Raw genomic sequence first — 17,239 nt, 5'->3', positions numbered from 1 at the left:
AATCCTTGAAGTTACCTGAAAGATCTTTTCCTTGCTGCCAGTGGTTGAAGCACTACCCACCCAATAGAATCAAAGCGCTGGCAGAAAATTGGTCTGTATCCTTTTATTAGAGTCTGTAGTTGGCAGATCAGATTTACGTACATGTTGTCTTTTATGCAATCTGCGTAAGACTCTTTTGGCTGGCAAATTTGGGTATTCCAATGAAGGGGAAGGGCCTTCTCTGTGGGGGCTCCCACACTCTGGAACGAGCTTCCCCCGGGTTTACGCCAAATACCTGACCTTCGGACATTCTGTCGCGAACTGAAGACACACCTCTTTATCCACGCGGGGCTGGCTTAAATTGAATTTTAATGTTAAATTTTATTAATTTTAAATGGGGTTTTTAGTTTATGGCAAATTTTAATTTTCAGGCTAATTTAAATAAGTTTTTTAATTGCATTTTAAACTGTATATTGTATTGTTGGTTTTATTTTGCCTGTACACCGCCCTGAGTCCTTCGGGAGAAGGGCGGTATAAAAATCAAATAAATAAAATAAATAAATAAAAATAAATAAATGTTTGGATATGGAGCAGTATTTTTGGATTCAAAATTGGGATAGTGTTAGAGGCTGAGCAGCAAACACTGCCAAACAATCACATTTTTGCCTTATATTTCTTTATTTGCCTTTCTACAGGCACTGCTGTTTGTTTTTTCCATTTTGCGCAAAGTGGCCTGGGATTATGGACGTCTTGCATTGGTAACTGATGCTGACAGGCAAGTATAACTTTTTAAAAAAATTAGGGAGTGAAGGAACATCTTCTTGGATCAAATAACAGCAGGGCTGAATTTAGGAGGAATTTCTGAAACAGATATTCTTGCTAACTGGCAGTTCAAGACTTTGCTGTTCAAATCTTCGATACCCCAAGTATTTGCACATGCAAATGGCTTGATGCTTTTGTTTTAAATTACAATATTGGAAAAATGCTTAACAGTTTAAAAAGGGAAAAAAGAAGAAGCATGCCCTGGATTTCAGCTTCTCCTAAGACACCCCTGCTCAATTCTCTGGATCCCAGGTGGTACCTTGAGCCATGGTTGTTGTAAAAAAAAAAAAGAAGGCTATGGTGTACTAGAAAGTCCAGCCTGATCTGCCCTCATAAAGACCAAACTGAAGAGACACTGTCTGTCCTTTCTCCAAAGTGTTGAATGGCATTTCTAGTAAAAACTGGTGGATTGTAATTTTTAATGGGAAACTGGGAAATGTTAAACATAAAGGGACTGATATTCACTGTATTTAATTTTAGTCAGAAATGAAGACCTCTTTGAGTTGAACTTGTCAACTACATGGACATGACCACTTAGAGTTCTTGGGAGCAGTTCAGATGTGTTTTGCCATTGTCGTAAATCTAGGATTCTTTTTAAATTTCTCAATCTTCCTTTGTATTTCTGTTACCAAGAACTGTGGCCTACTGTCCTTGATTTTGCCTTCTTAAGGCAGATTCGCAAGAAAAGCACCCTGTTCGGCCATATTTATCCCAGGCCCCTTTTTGTTCTGGATTGTACTGCATTGCATCGTATTTCATTGCATTCTCTTTATGCTGTTTTTCCACCAATAAATTTAAGGGTGGAAAAAAATACTGTACTGAATGTTTTTCATCTTCATCATTATCATAGGGTGGGGGAAATATTATTAAAAACAGTTCTTAAATCTAATTTAACAAGAGAAACTTAGTAACTCAAAACAGTGATCAATGATCAAAGTACAAAGCAGGAACAGGATTATGTTTGGGTTTAACTACTGATAAAGTCTTTCTCCATATCTTCTTCTACTAAATGAAACTTCAGTGTCAGTGGGGTTTGTCATTCAGAGTCCTTGTTATTCACAGTTCCAGAGAGAGAGAAGTTGTGGGGAGGGGAAATGTAAACAACTATGCAATGGTAGGATAATATCATTCTTAGCCTGAAAAATAGTTTGATGCAGAAGGCAGACATTTGCTTTTATGGATATTTATTTTCCAGCAAATTCTAGGACAACATATGGTGCCTTTATTGGTACAGACATTACATCTGCCAAATGAAAGCTGGAAAGAATGCCTGATTGAAAGCATAAGGTATCTTGAGGCAGAAACTAGTAGCACAAAGGTTTGGATCAAACAATGAATGATAACTTCACTGAAATGAAGAGGAGTTAAATACCTGTTAGTGTCATTGACCTTTATGTATATTGATTCAAGTCTGCCATGGGAAGCAGAGATACTCAGTGAAATCAAATCATCTGATCAGATGTGATAGCATCTGGAACAGACGATATTAAAAATAAATAAACAAATGAACATGTTTAATTTGAGATGATTGTATTGAAATCCTTTTAAATTAAGTGAAATCAGTTTCACCTGATCGCACATTGATTCATTGGTATTTGTTAACCGCTGGTTTGTCTCTTTTGTCCTGCAATCTCTACCCTGGAATAGTGTGAAATATATGTGCATCCGCAATGTAGGTATATGTAGTTTAGGGTGTTATGATGGAAGAGAGAATTTTAAAATTCTCTCTTCCATCATAAAACAAAAAAATTCCAACCCCAGCTAATGAAAATGAAGAAATACTGTTATGTGTATATAAACTTTATTTTCTCCTGGGATGATAGTATTTCTGAAGGGGAAACTCGGGAATATCAACTAGTCTATTTCTGCCTTTATAATTTTCATTTGTATCTCTTAAATGCATTTTGAGATTTTGCACTCTTCTTACTGCACTTTTTTTTTCCTTATTTCTCTGGCCTGATACGTTTGTGCAACCACATTTATTTGACATTTGAAATTTGGAGAAGCAAATGCAAGTCAGATTTGATAGGAAGGACAGAACTGATCTCAGAAAAAGCAGAGAACTGTTCAGAAAGTCAGTGACAGTCCAGAAGCATCTCTCTTTGTAGCACAGTGAATGAGCAAAGTTTATTTCTTTCTCTCTTTTTTTCCTGATCAGATTTGGTGAAATGTTTCTTTCCTAGGACTGTGACATGTCAGCCAGAGGAGAGGAGAATCCTGACTCCTTATTAAGACGGTAACCTCTTGGTAACTCACACATTCTCTCTCTCTTTTAATTTTCATTATTTTTCTTTGTTCTTAGGAAGCGACGCTGGCAACAGGAGCAAGAGGAGAGGGAATAGTACGTTGTGGGTTTTTCAGCGTGTTTAATTCTCTTTTCTGCCACTGCTTTTACCATTTTCTCCTTTTGCTTTGGGACTAATCTTTTTGGAAACAAGGGCTTGATTTTTTTAATTTTTTTTTTATTTTGGTGTCCACATTGAACACTGCACACTTAACTCTGCCATGCCATTTGAATTTCATGAGCCTTTCCTGACCTGGTGCACACCAGAAGTTACACATCATACATTGTGCTGACTGTGGATTAGGATGGGAGTTGTAGTCCCCAACATCCAGCAAGCAGCAGATTGAGGTGCGCTGTATAAAGGCTAACGATGTAAACGAGAAGATTGTCACAGATAGCTATGTTGTCGCTGTAACAATTTAAACAAGTTAAACATTGTTACTAATTTAGAAATTTAGAGAGTAGACAGATATAGGAAGCGTTTTAGTTAATCTTGGCAGGATAAACTGTGATGGAGAAGGTCTTATTACTTGTTTATTGTCTTTTCAAAATTTAGTTGTCAAAATAATTCACAGAATGCTAATGGATTATCTGGATTATTTATGTAAACATTCTCTGTCCTTGCATCACTTATAAGTTCAGAAGAAAATAGTCTCTCATAGGACACGTGCTTAAATTATGCAAGAAGCAGAGACAGCAGCTACCTTAGATTATTTTAAATGGGCATTAGATAAATTCAGAGAAGATAAAACTATTAATGGTTATGTGCCATGATGACTATATAGTATCTCCAGTAAGACTTTGAGGAAAGCATGAATTATTTTGCTATGCTTGGCCGTTACAATAAAATATAGGACTATCTGGGTTTTTGATCTCATCCAGTATAGTTTTATTTATTTTATTTATTTATTTATTTGATTTTTATACCACCCTTCTCCCAAAGGACTCAGGGCGGTGTACAGGCAAGATAAAACAATACAATATACAGATTAAAATACCGTTTAAAAAACTTATTTAAATTAGCCTGAAATTAAGAATTTCCATACTAAAAAACCCCGTTTAAAAAATTGATAAAATTTCACATTAAATCTAATTCAAGCCAGCCCCGCGCGAATAAAGAGATGTGTCTTCAGTTCGCGACGGAATGTCCGAAGGTCAGGTATTTGACGTAAACCCGGGGGAAGCTCGTTCCAGAGTGTGGGCGCCCCCACAGAGAAGGCCCTTCCCCTGGGGGCCGCCAGCCGGCATTGTTTGGCGGATGGCACCCTGAGAAGTCCCTCTCTATGGGAGCGTACGGGTCAGTGGGAGGCGTGTGGTAGCAGAAGGCGGTCCCGTAAGTACCCAGGTCCTAAGCCATCGAGCGCTTTAAAGGTCATAACCAACACCTTAAAGTGCACTCGGAAGGCCACAGGCAGCCAGTGCAGCCTGCGCAGGATCGGTGTTACGTGGGAGCTACGTGTAGCTCCCTCTATCACCCGCGCAGCTGCATTCTGGACTAACTGAAGCCTCTGAGTGCACTTCAGGGGGAGCCCCATGTAGAGAGCATTACAGTAATCCAAGCGAGAGGTAACGAGCGCATGAGTGACCGTGCATAAGGCATCCCGATCAAGGAAGGGGCGCAACTGCCGGACCAGACGGACCTGGTGGAAGGCCCTCCTGGAGACGGCCGTCAAATGATCTTCAAATGACAGCCGATCATCCAGGAGGACACCTAAGTTGCGCACCCTATCCTTTGGGGCCAATAACTCGCCTCCAACAGCCAGCCGCAGCTGCAGCTGACTGAATCGGGGTGCCGGCATCCACAGCCACTCCGTCTTGGAGGGATTAAGCTTGAGCCTGTTTCTCCCCATCCAGACCCGTACGGCTTCTAAACACCGGGACAGCACTTCAACAACTTCATTGGGGTGGTCCGGGGTGGGAAAAAAAAGTTCTGATTGTGTTTTAAAATTTGTTCCTTTGGGTCTTTGCAATACATTTTAAATACAACTCGATATTAAAAAGCACTACCTAGTAGTATTGCTTTTGGTTTTGCTAAGATTACACTGAACTCTGCATTCAGAGTTGTCAATTGGGATGAGGAACAACAAGAGTTGTCGATTGGGATAAGGAACACACACACAGAAAAATCACTCACTGAATCATGTATCTGTGTATGAAGATGGATCTATAGTATGTATGTACAAGTAGCCCTCGACTTAATGACCACAATTGAACCCAAAATTTCTACTGCTAAGCTAGACAGTAGTTAAGTGAGTTTTGCCCCATTTTACAACCTTTTTTGCTGCAGTTGTCAAGCAAATCACTACAGTTGCTAAGTTAGTAACATGGTTTTTAAGTGCATTTGACTTCCCCATTGACTTTACTTGTCAGAAGGTTGCAAAAGGTGATCACAAAATTATGACCTCGGGACACTGCAACTGTCATAAATACATGCCAGTTGCCAAGCATCCGAATTTTGATCACATGACCACAGGGATATTGCAGCAATCATAAATGTGAAAAATGGGCATAAGTCATTTTTTTCAGTGCTGTTGTAACTGCAGACAGCCACTAAATGAATGGTTGTAGAATAGAATAGAATAGAATAGAATAGAATAGAATAGAATAGAATAGAATAGAATAGAATAGAATAGAATAGAATAGAATAGAATTTTATTGGCCAAGTGTGATTGGACACACAAGGAATTTGTCTTGGTGCATATGCTCTCAGTGTACATAAAAGAAAAGATACGTTCATCGAGGTACAACATTTACAACACAATTGATGGTCAATATATCAATATAAATCATAAGGATTGCCAGCAACAAGTTAGAGTCATACGGTCATAAGTGGAAAGAGATTGGTGATGGGAACTATGAAACGATTAATAGTAGTGCAGATTCAGTAAATAGTCTGACAGTGTTGAGGAATTATTTGTTTAGCAGAGTGATGGCCTTCGGGAAAAAACTGTTCTTGTGTCTAGTTGTTCTGGTGTGCAGTGCTCTATAGCGTCGTTTTGAGGGTAGGAGTTGAAACAGTTTATGTCCAGGATGCGAGGGATCTGCAAATATTTTCACGGCCCTCTTCTTGATTCGTGCAGTATACAGGTCCTCAATGGAAGGCAAGTTGGTAGCAATTATTTTTTCTGCAGTTCTAATTATCCTCTGAATAGAATAGAATAGAATAGAATAGAATAGAATAGAATAGAATAGAATAGAATAGAATAGAATAGAATAGAATAGAATAGAATAGAATAGAATAGAATAATAGAATTCTTTATTGGCCAATTGTGATTGAAATTTGTCCAAGGAATTTGTCTTTGATGCATATGCTCTCAGTGTACATAAAGAAAAAATAAAATATATTCATCAAGAATCATAAGGTAAAACACTTTAGTGATAGTCATAGGATACTAATAAGCAATCAAATCATACTAGGAAACAATAAAAACAATATAAGTTGTAAAGAGACAAGCAACATAGATATAGCCATAAGTGGGAAGAGTAAGGTACCATAAGTGGTACCAGTAAGGATGAAAAGAACTACAGTCGTAGTAGTTAATTTGACAGTGTGGTGAGAATTAGTTGTTTAGCAGAGTGATGGCATTCAGGAAAAAACTGTCCTTGTAAGTTGAAGACTATAAGGGAGGGAGGGAAGGAGGAGACCTATGATGAGCAAAATTATTCTCTTAGATGAAATAGGGTGGGGTGTGGAATTCCCAAATTCCTTCAAACAATTTTGCATGCTGATTTCTATATCTATTAGAGAATCTCTTTCACTACCCTGGTTGCCAGTTTCTCTCTTGATGTGAAAAGAGAAGGCAACTCAGTGGAAGCAGCTGCCCCTGATTCCATTGCTGTTCCTTTGCTCCCAAGGTCTTGTGGAATTAAGAGCAAGTAAGGCAGTTTAAGAGGACTGGGGGGGAAGAGGCTTTTGCCCCAGGCCTACCATGCAGAGATTTTCTTTAATATAACTTCATTTTTTTCAGAAATGGAAAGATAGAATCTGCTCATATAACTCAACCAAATAAAGGTCTGATGCCTTTATTTAAAGGCCTTGACACCAAGGCCATCAGAAGAAAAATAATTTCCCTACACTGTGTTTCTTGAGTACGGCTTACCTTGCTTACATGATGAGACTTTCAGGAAATGTGTTACAAAAAAGCATTCATCAGTTTGTTTAGTTTTGTCTGTGAATCTGATAGAACTAGCCAAGGAAGTAGAAAAATCTTGAAATGGAAAGCAGTTCTGAGCAGTTTATAATATGCTGAATTATAGAACCTTAAGACTAAGATAAATAGTCTTAATAAAGGAGTTGAATAATTTCCTTTGTTTCGTTGTTAGTATAGGTTTTTTGTTTAGGGCCAAGTGTTGCTTTGTCTTAGCCTTCAATAGCAATGAGGAGAGAGAAAGGTGAATACTCAAAAGGGCCCATTCATTCTTGGAGAGGTTTAGGAGTTTGACAGATCTGCTGGGGTCCACAATTATCTTACCTCTTGTTACATCAGCCACTGCCATCTCTTACCACTACTGAAATTTGCCAGGTAGCATACTATCCTCTGGCTCTCCCTTGTGGCCAGGTGCTTTCCATTTTCATTTTTTTATGCACAGCAGTACAAGAGCTACTTCTTCAAGTCAAGCTCAACTCCAACGTCCATGCTGTGTTCTAGACAATAATACCGACATGATTTGTCATTGTTCTAAGGGTTTTTTTAAAGCTTCTCAACCTGCAGTTGACAGTTACCAAGTATTAGATTAGATATCCTACTCCACCTTAGCTTTTTCAGGATCAACCAAGATCAAATTTTATGACTATGCAAATGAACATACCAGGCAATTCAAAATTGTACCAACAAACAGTCTCTGGTTAGAGAAGAATACGGGAAATAGGGTCATATTAATCCTGATCAATATTTAATTAAATATTTGGCTTTCCAGTTTGAATCAGCCTAGAGCAAATATTAGTAACGGTTTGCAATTGTCCAAGGTCTACTGTTTGTAATTGTCCAATTTCTTCATAAGAAATGTGGTACTTGGTGCACCAAAGTGTATTTGAATATGTATTTGGGGGCTTGGTGAATATGAGCTTTTTTTAAAAAAAGCAGAAATAAATCCTTTTTGATTCTTATAACGTTTATTTAGTGAAGATAGAAGAAGAGGCCAATCAGTTTGATTAATTTGTAAAATGGTAGAAATCACTTTTAACATAGTGAATATTACATATAATTTAATTAGTATATGTAATACACTAATTACAAACTTTATTAGTATAGCATCCCAAAGATGTATCACAGACTAGATTTTCAGTTCCAATTTTCTGATTGTATGCAGTTAATACAATAGGTTGCATAATTGTACAAGTCATTGGCAGTGATATTCAGGCTCACCAGATCCAAAAAGTGTTCCATTCCAGTTTTTGTTCACTTACACATCACATTGCACTAACACTTTCATTTTCTTAATTCTTATTATTAATTTGACATTCTTTGCTAGCCTGTTATATTAAATTCCTTAGAATAAATGTGTCTTTTTTATTTCCGGGACTTGGGTTTTCTTTATTTCTTGGTAGCTATGTCTGTGCCTATGTTTATATTTGTATTGTCTGCTAATAATTTCATAGGAAGCTTCGTGGCTGCTGGTTCAAAAGAAGGAGTACACAAACTCTCTTAGCTCTTCTTCATTCATCTTTTGAGGCAGGCGTAACCTTTTTCTCTCTCCTCTTCTGCATTTCATTGCTCCTATGTATGAGTTTAGCTGTGGAAGTGATGGTGGACACCTGGAACTCTTCTATCCATTCACATGATAGATACAGTAGATGGTACTTGCATTCTTAGGGCATCACTGACCAAAACCTGTGGTGGCACAGAAAAATTGGACAATGGAAGTCCCTTTCTTTCTCATAGATTGCACACTGGAAGATCGTTTCCAATGTTTCATCCTTATTTATTGCAATTACCTCTTTAAATCTATAAAAGTGCCGTATAAATTGTACTTCCCCTGACTTTCACAGCAAAAATGTAAAGCAGATGATTAAGCCACAGGGCGCTACTTCATCAGCTGCCATTTCCCTGCAAAGTAGCCATTATCCTGCAATTGATGAGTTGTTATTTATTGTTTCTGTTACAAGCATGGAGATTGGACAGCTGCCACACCATTAATTTCTGTGGGGATTTGTTAGCTCATGAACAGGGTCATTTGTACATTGCAATTGTGCTAAAGTAATGACTGTAAAATGTGGTGCTTGGTACAGCTCTTTAGCATCTAGAAGACATTTCAGCGAACACATGTTGCTCTGCTTAGATGTGCTCAGCCACAAAATGGGCCGTGCCTGCTGGAATCTCAGTGGGGGGGGGGACGACTTCACGAAATTCCAGCCATTGAGAATGGGGATGTATTGCCTGCACTTCTCTTTGACCCACTCCATGACAGGTCGAAACAGAATAAATTATGCAAATTTTGAGATTCTACCATAGCTGTAGCATTCTTACCAAATATTGATTGGTCAGGGTGTATATTGTGCTCTTCTTAGCATGCCCAGTGTTGTATATGAAGCACCTTCAGTCAGGAATTGGAAATACCCATGTTTGAAGCACAACTGTACCTACCAGGAGTGAAATTCAGCAGGTTCTGACAAGTTCTGCAGAACCAGTAGCAGAAATTTTGACTGGTTTGGAAAACCAGCAAAATACCATCTCTGGCTGGCCCCAGAGTGGGGTGGGAATGGAGATTTTGCAGTATCCTTCCCCTGGAGTGGGGTGGGAATGGAGATTTTGCAGTATCCTTCCCCTGGAGTGGGGTGGGAATGGAGATTTTGCAGTATCCTTCCCCTGGAATGGGGTGGGAATGGAGATTTTGCAGTATCTTTCCCCTGCCACGCCCACAGAACCAGTAGTAAAAAAAATTTGAATTCCACCACTGATACCTACCTAGTAGAGTTAGCTCTACTGATGTGTATGTGTTGGATCTGAGGGAAAGGAAAGAAAGGGCAATCTTTGCTAATGGCTTTTCTCTTTTGCTTTCTGCCTTCTCTGGAAGTTTTCTCTTCATCTTGCCTGGGCCGAACTGCTTTGCATTAACTGTCCTGACCTTTGGATTCTCCTCTTTCAAGCTTCTGTGAGCTTCACTTAATAGGCTTTTCTGTTATCGTTTCAGTGTCGCGTCTGCTCTGCACTCTGATAGCCATGATCGCTATGAACGCCTCACTTCTGTCTCCAGCTCAGTGGATTTCGACCAAAGAGACAATGTGAGTGGAAGCAAATAAAAGGTTTCGTTCTTCCAACTAGAACCTTGAGGCAACATCTTTCCCAGGTTTAGAAGGAACAGCTGTGATTCAGAAAGTGGAAACGGATCCAACCCTTTTAATGAAAATCTTTACATCCATCCCTACTATCTCACTACAAGGAATACACATCCCCATGCAAACGTGTGTTAAAGGAAGTAACAAATCAATAAAATACAACCAACTAAACAATTTGAAAAGCATAGGTAATAGCAGGGGGTCATATAAACTAGGGCTATGCAACATCCACCTCAGCTTTAAATAGAGTTGTTCCAATCGAATCAGAACTGTTCTAATTAGGCTAGAAGCATTCTTAGCTTCAAATGCTTGTAGAATAGTTAAAACACTGTAGGAGCACTTCCGATGAGGTCAGGACAGTTATTTCAAGCTTAAAATGTAACATGTTGAGCTTGGAATGTTTTGAACTTGGGAACATTTTGCATGCCACTGGTATAAACCAAATCGCATCCACCAGAAAAGAGCATATAAGAAACCAGAGGATAATTAGAAATTTACAAAGATCGCCAATATGCAAGAATCTTTGTATCCCTTTCACTCTCAGGACCTTCCTTTCTCTAAAATACTTTTTCATTCTACTTGTTCCACCTCTAGTTTCAGGCAGGGGTGAAATGCTCCTGGTTCGGACCGGATCACCCTATCCGGTAGTGATGGCGGTGTGTGGTTCGGCGAACCGGTAGCAAAAATTCCTCCCCCCTACCCGCCCATGCCCAGCTGAGCCGTATGATTTTTCTTCGGCCGAAAAAATGCTTTTAAAAGTAAAAAAAAAGCCTCTGATGATTGCGCGCCTCAGCTGGGATCGTCAGAGCCTTTTAAAAGCACCTTCTTTGGCCGAAGAGGTTGTAGAAAAAATGCTTTTAAAAGTTAAAAAAAAAAGTTGACCACGCCTATCTAGTCACATTACATCCCCCACAGAATCAGTAGTAACAAATTTTATATTTCACCACTGGTTTCAGGCATAGTAATTTAACTAGGACATTCCTGATCGAAGGTAGCCTGTTTGCTGAACGCAGTGATACTTTCAGGGCAGGGCTTCAGGAGAGACATCAAAGGTTGCACATCCCAGAACAGGCAGAAGGGAGCCACAATGCAACCAGAACAGACATATTACCTGCATACTGAGTTCAGTCCAGTACTGATTGTTGATAAAGTAGAGTGTTGTAATTACTGCATCTAGATCTGGATCCAACCCATTACTATCTGAAGCATGGGTGTCAAACTGGTGGCGTCACGCTGCCATCATGTGATTTTTCACGACATTTTTCCCCTTCACGGAGCTGGGGTGGGTGTCGCCTACGTGTGACGCATCCAGCCTGCGGGCTGTGATTTTGACACCCCTGGTCTAAAGGTTGACTCCCATAGGCCCATAAAACTCTACAACTATCTGATACCACTATTGAGGTAAGAGAGGTGATAGAGAAGAGACAAATGTGGATGACTTGCTTGTTAGCTCATAGAAATGGTTTGCTTGTTGAAAATGTCCCATTGCCCTATTGAACAGGAAGTGTTGTTTCTTTCAGTTGTTTTTGAAATTGTATTTTAGCTAACCTCAAGTGAATGTTGAGCTGATTAAGCAATCCCTCTTTTTTTTTCGTCCAGCATCTCCGTTTTATTTTTCATCGTGTCAATGCTAGTCACTGGCATTCAATATTAGTAGCAAAAAAAGTGCATCTATGCAGTAAGAACTTTCTGTTATTTATTCTTGACAAAACTAACCTGATTTCTGAAACCATCTAAGGCAGTTCTGTTTCAAAATCTGGACAAATAACAACACCCCCCCCCTTTTTTTTCTTTTTTTTTTGTCTGTACAAAGGTGTCCAATTTTCCCTCAGGTTTTCTTGGTAAGATTTTTCTGAGGTGGTTTGCCATCACCTCTTTTAGGGCTGAGAGAGAGTGACTGGCCCAGGGTCACCTAGCTGGCTTTGTGCTGAAGACAGGCTAGAATTATCATCATCTGGTTTCTAGCCTGGTGCCTTAACCACTTCACTAAACTAGCTCTCAGCCCCAAATTATTTGGGGCCAAAACTTTTGGGCCAAAAGTTTGCATATGTTTGGAGTTTAGGAAGGGTTTTAATCAGTGGTGGGTTGCCCCGGTTTGGACCGGTTCTACAGAACTGGTAGTAAAACTGGCAGGAAGCTCTGCCCACTGACCCAAATGTCATCAAAAGTCCTCTGTGCGCGTGGGCACGATGCGAACCAGAAGTAAAGGTAAGTAGAACCCACCCCTGGTTTTAATATTCATTATCATTGTCTGATAATTTGTTGAAAGCAGGCTGATCTGTTTTTGTAGAGTTTAAACCTGAAATGTAGAAGTTCAATAAAGAGATTTTTTTTACAAGATCTTGGGTGATGACAATAGTGGATCTTGGATTGTGAGAACTAGCTTGTTTTATAATTTAGAATTATTTTAATCGCTGTCTGATTATTCTTTCCAGGTGTAGTGTTCCACTGTATGTCCCAGAACTGTTTCTTCCAATCAGTGGTGGGATTCAAGTAATTTAACAACCAGTTCTCTGCCCTAATGATTTATTCCAACAACCAGTTTGCCAAACTGCTCAGAAAGTTAACAATCGGTTCTCCCGAAGTGGTGCGAACTGGCTGAATCCCACCACTACTTCCAATCCATTATTCCATCTTCTCTCCCCCATTCTCAGTTGGTGGGGGGAGTAGGTAGAAGCTAGTAGAATCAGAACTGGGCACTTTGGTTTGTTATAATTGACTAGTATATGCTAGCAGATGTTCTGAAAGTAAGAAAAAAGAACTCTGAATAATATGGCCTTGTTTTGCCTCTCCTTAGGGTTTTTGCTCCTGGTTGACCGCAATCTTCAGGATAAAGTAAGTTTATCCCATTTTCCATGCAGATGTTGCTCCATTCTAGTGAATAAATGCCACCAATATTAATTGCTATTGCTCTTACAATTTTTATGTCTATGGTAGAAAATGTAGCCTTACACATATTTGTTTATTTATTATTTAAATAAATGGGAAATGGATCATGGGATGCTTCGGGTTGGGGAAGATCTTGGTAAGTCCAGGGCAGGTGGATTTTTTTTATTGTTATTATTTACATTTATATCCCGCCCTTCTCCGAAGACTCAGGGTGGCTTACATTGTGTAAGGCAATAGTCTCATCCTATTTGTATATTTATATACAAAGTCAACTTATTGCCCCCCCAACAATCTGGGTCCTCATTTTACCTACCTTATAAAGGATGGAAGGCTGAGTCAACCTTGGGCCTGGTGGGACTCGAGCCTGCAGTAATTGCAAGCAGCTGTGTTTAATAACAGGCTGTCTTACAGCCTGAGCCACCCACGCACCAGCATCCTCAACAGCTAAAGCACTCTGTGCTTCACTTAATGGCCTGCAATCATTTAAGGACCACATCGGGAAGAGCAGGGAAAGGAGTCATTAAGCAAGGCATCCACGTGGGTATCTTCCTTAATGACCCTAACAACTTGCAACTATAATGGTCAGGCTCCATTACTGTCATTACTCGAGGACTACCTATACAATAATATTGCCTTAACAAAGATCTTATGTTCAGAAACTAAACACATTTCTTCGAAGTTATTTTGCAGTCAAGAGCATTTCAGATTCAGTACCTCAGGGATGTCTGGTAATGTGTTGTTTCTTTTTAAAAGAACAAAGTGAGTGGGCTTATATCGCCTTTTAATATATAGAAAGTAACAGAAGCCAATTAGTCAATTTCTCCTCTATTGAATTCTATGGAGATTCTTAGTCATCCAGGTCATGGTTGTCCCAAAGGTGCTTTTTCAAGAGGCAATTGGATTTCCTTGTTTTTCTTAGAAGACGTTTCACTTCTCATCCAAGAAGCTTCTTCAGCTCTGACTGGATAGTGGGGAAGGATTTATATTCCTTGCAGACAGCTGGTCAAGGAATATAATGACCAGCTGTCTGCAAGGTATATAAATCCTTCCATTCCCCACCATCGAGTCAGAGTTGAAGAAGCTTCTTGGATGAGAAGCGAAACATCTTCAAAGAAAAAGAAGAAAGTCCAGTTGCTTCTTGAAAAAGCACCTTTGGGTCCTCTATGGAAGGGTTCTTTGGTTTTCATTTGAGAGTTCTAGAACCAGTTTGAAATTTCAGGGCTCTGAAATTTGTGTGATATAATAGTGAAAATAAGAATTCCTCCAAGCATGTCATCTTTTAATTAACTTAAAGCAATTAGCTTGCAGTTCTGAGAAATAGGAATGATGCATGGATACCTTAATTCCAGCTCCAGCTACATAATTCTTGATTTTAACTCTTCTATATAATCCATTACAAGAAAGATGATTAGGGGACTGGAGGATAAAACATACAAAGAACAGTTGCAGGAATTGGGTTTGTCTAGTCTAGTGAAAAGAAGAACTAGAGGAGATGTGATAGCAATGTTCCACTATTTGAGGGGCTGTCAGAAAGAAGAGGAGGTTAACTTATTCTCCAGAGCACCTGAAAGCAGGACAAGAAGCAATGGATGGAAACTAACCAAGGAGAGAAGAAACCTAGAACTAAGGATAAATTTCCTGACAAAACAATTGTTCAGTAGAATGATGTACCCCTCTAGAAGTTGTGGGTGCTCCAACACTGGAAGTCTTTAAGAAGAGGTTGAACAAACATTTGTCTGAAAAGTTTCCTGCTTTGCACTAGAAGACCCACAAGGTCCCTTCCAATTCTGTTATCCTGCTATTCTACATTTTTACTGTATACCACTTTACAATTTTTGAAGAAAGGAAAGGTGTTTTAATGAAGGGAAAAGAAGGCCAGTGAGCATGATATTCTACATCCTGGTGTGATCTACTCTACCTTCTCCATTTTCATAGCAATTACCATTCTTTGACATTTGCCAGTCTCCTGAGAGAGAGTAAGTCTGAGGAACCACCTTCCCTGTTTCCAGTCTACTGAGAGTAGATAGCCCACTGCTTGCCAGATGTTTAATTACCTACTTCAGAAAGGACAAACTCAAAGAGCATATGCCTACTACTCTTGACTAGTCCCAAGAGTCCCCAAGCTATTCCAAATCTTACCCAATTTCTTTTCTTTTCCAGGGATGATGAAATCAGGGATAAGTGTGGGGCAGACGCAGTCCATTACCTCTCCTTCCAGCGGCATATCATTGGGCTGCTAGTTGCCGTAGGTGTCCTATCTGTGGGAATTGTCTTGCCAGTGAATTTCTCAGGAGATCTTCTTGGTAAGTGGAGGGAATTTTGTGTGAACTTTGCTGGGTGGGGAGATCACACTCAGCTCTGAGACCTAGGTTTCTGCTATTGGCTCTGTGGGCCAAAACAGCAGAAGTGATTCAGACATGCAAGTGGACAGATTTCCCTCTGAAACCTCATCTAGGCTCTATCTAGCCTGAGCAATGCCATCAATGCATCAACAAGCTTGGAAGAACACCAAGATTTGCAGCTGTAGAAACAATATTTAGGGTAACAGCCAAGGAGAGCTAAGCATGCTGAGTGGGCAGAGGATGACAACTGACCTGGAAAAGGGGCTGGCTAAACAAGAACACTCTGCATTTAATTTGTTATGGTACTTGTAAATATTATCTCTTAAGCTAAGAGATAAGAAAGAAAATGTGATAGTTTGCAAGACATGGATGGCTTCTTCCAAGCATTTGTTCATCGTGGTCACTAAGCTGCAGAATAGGAATGGTTCTAAAGATTCAGCTCAGCAAGATGGAAATAAAACATAACCATTGACTTATGTAAATTTTAAAGACCTAACATTAGGAGACTGTTCCACAATATGGAAATAACTTTCCCGGATAAACCAAATAGTAAACATGACTAGACAACTAATTCTATGTTATTGTAAGGGCCACATTAACAGACTCTTGAAAATCTGAAAGTAGAAACTTTCTATTGCCATTCTTAACTATAGGCTGGTCATTTCTAAGTTTCTTCCTCTGACCATTAAGCCACTGGGGTCTGATCATTATCTGATAATTTCTTAGATACCATCTCTTCCCTCAATGTCATTCTTACATATCATTTCAGTGACACTGCAACCAACACTCTGCTTTCTGGAAGTACCTTGCTGAATTTGGAGATCAGAAAACAAGATACTTTGTCTTCCTGTCCTTACTTTACAAGGGATGTTTAGATTGGATTGGATTGAGGACATGCTATGGCAGTATGCATCCCCCAAATTTTCCTATACACATGCAGCTTACTTAATGCTTAACTACTTAACTTACTTTCTTAACTCTTAATACTTCGCTTTCCTTCATAATTGAAAAAAAAGTATCCTACAAAGAACAATCTGGACTGGAGGAAGTGTTTTCTCAATAATATTAGGAAATGCTTTAAATACTGAAGCAGTTTATCTAGATGTGAGGTGAATGGGAGAGTAATTCCACATTGGGAAGTTACAGCTGGCACAGGCCTAACACTTTCCTGTAGCGGAACCTCTAAGATAAAAACAAACCAATTTTTTTTTTAAAAAAATGAGTCAATAATTTAGTTCATTCCTCTCTCTCTTCTCTCTCCCTTCCACCTTCTTTTTTTTACTGTCCAGAAAATAACCCCTACAGTTTTGGCAGAACAACTATTGCTAACCTGAATTCTGGGTGAGTATGATCATTAAAGTGTTTCAAGAGATTCTGTGTGGACAAAGAAATATTATTCATGGCCTTTAGGAAAAACTTCTCCAGAAGTCACATGAGTTGGTCCTTAGCCAAATGAGCCATCCTCTAGCAGTGGCTGAACTCAGCTCTCTTCTTTAATCTTATGGCAGGAATAATCTCTTATGGCTGCACACATCTTTTGCCTTTTTGTATTTGCTGTTAACCGTGTACAGCATGCGTCGCCACACTTCAAAGATGCGCTACAAGGAGGATGACTTGGTAAGTCTAAGTGAGCCCTGGACCAGTTGT

The 17,239-nt window shown here is 39.4% G+C and overlaps 1 protein-coding gene across 3 annotated transcripts in view; it reads left to right on the top strand.

Annotated features, from left to right (window-relative positions):
* The window catches only part of TMEM63B (transmembrane protein 63B), an 88,079-nt gene that overhangs the window by 49,037 nt on the left and 21,803 nt on the right, over nt 1-17,239 (top strand). For 2 of the 3 annotated variants that reach the window (XM_058190947.1, XM_058190858.1), the window contains exons 3-9: nt 675-754; nt 3,104-3,142; nt 10,217-10,307; nt 13,159-13,196; nt 15,411-15,553; nt 16,882-16,933; nt 17,101-17,209. In XM_058190947.1, the coding sequence (XP_058046930.1) occupies nt 675-754; nt 3,104-3,142; nt 10,217-10,307; nt 13,159-13,196; nt 15,411-15,553; nt 16,882-16,933; nt 17,101-17,209 (552 nt within the window). The remainder of the gene's footprint in view (nt 1-674; nt 755-3,103; nt 3,143-10,216; nt 10,308-13,158; nt 13,197-15,410; nt 15,554-16,881; nt 16,934-17,100; nt 17,210-17,239) is intronic. The other variant, XM_058191027.1, reaches the window with a different exon arrangement.

The sequence above is a fragment of the Ahaetulla prasina genome, chromosome 1, assembly GCF_028640845.1.
Source record: "Ahaetulla prasina isolate Xishuangbanna chromosome 1, ASM2864084v1, whole genome shotgun sequence".
Classification (NCBI taxonomy): domain Eukaryota; kingdom Metazoa; phylum Chordata; class Lepidosauria; order Squamata; family Colubridae; genus Ahaetulla; species Ahaetulla prasina.
The sequence above is the reverse complement of the archived record's forward strand: the minus strand, read 5'-3'. Positions and strand labels throughout refer to the sequence as shown.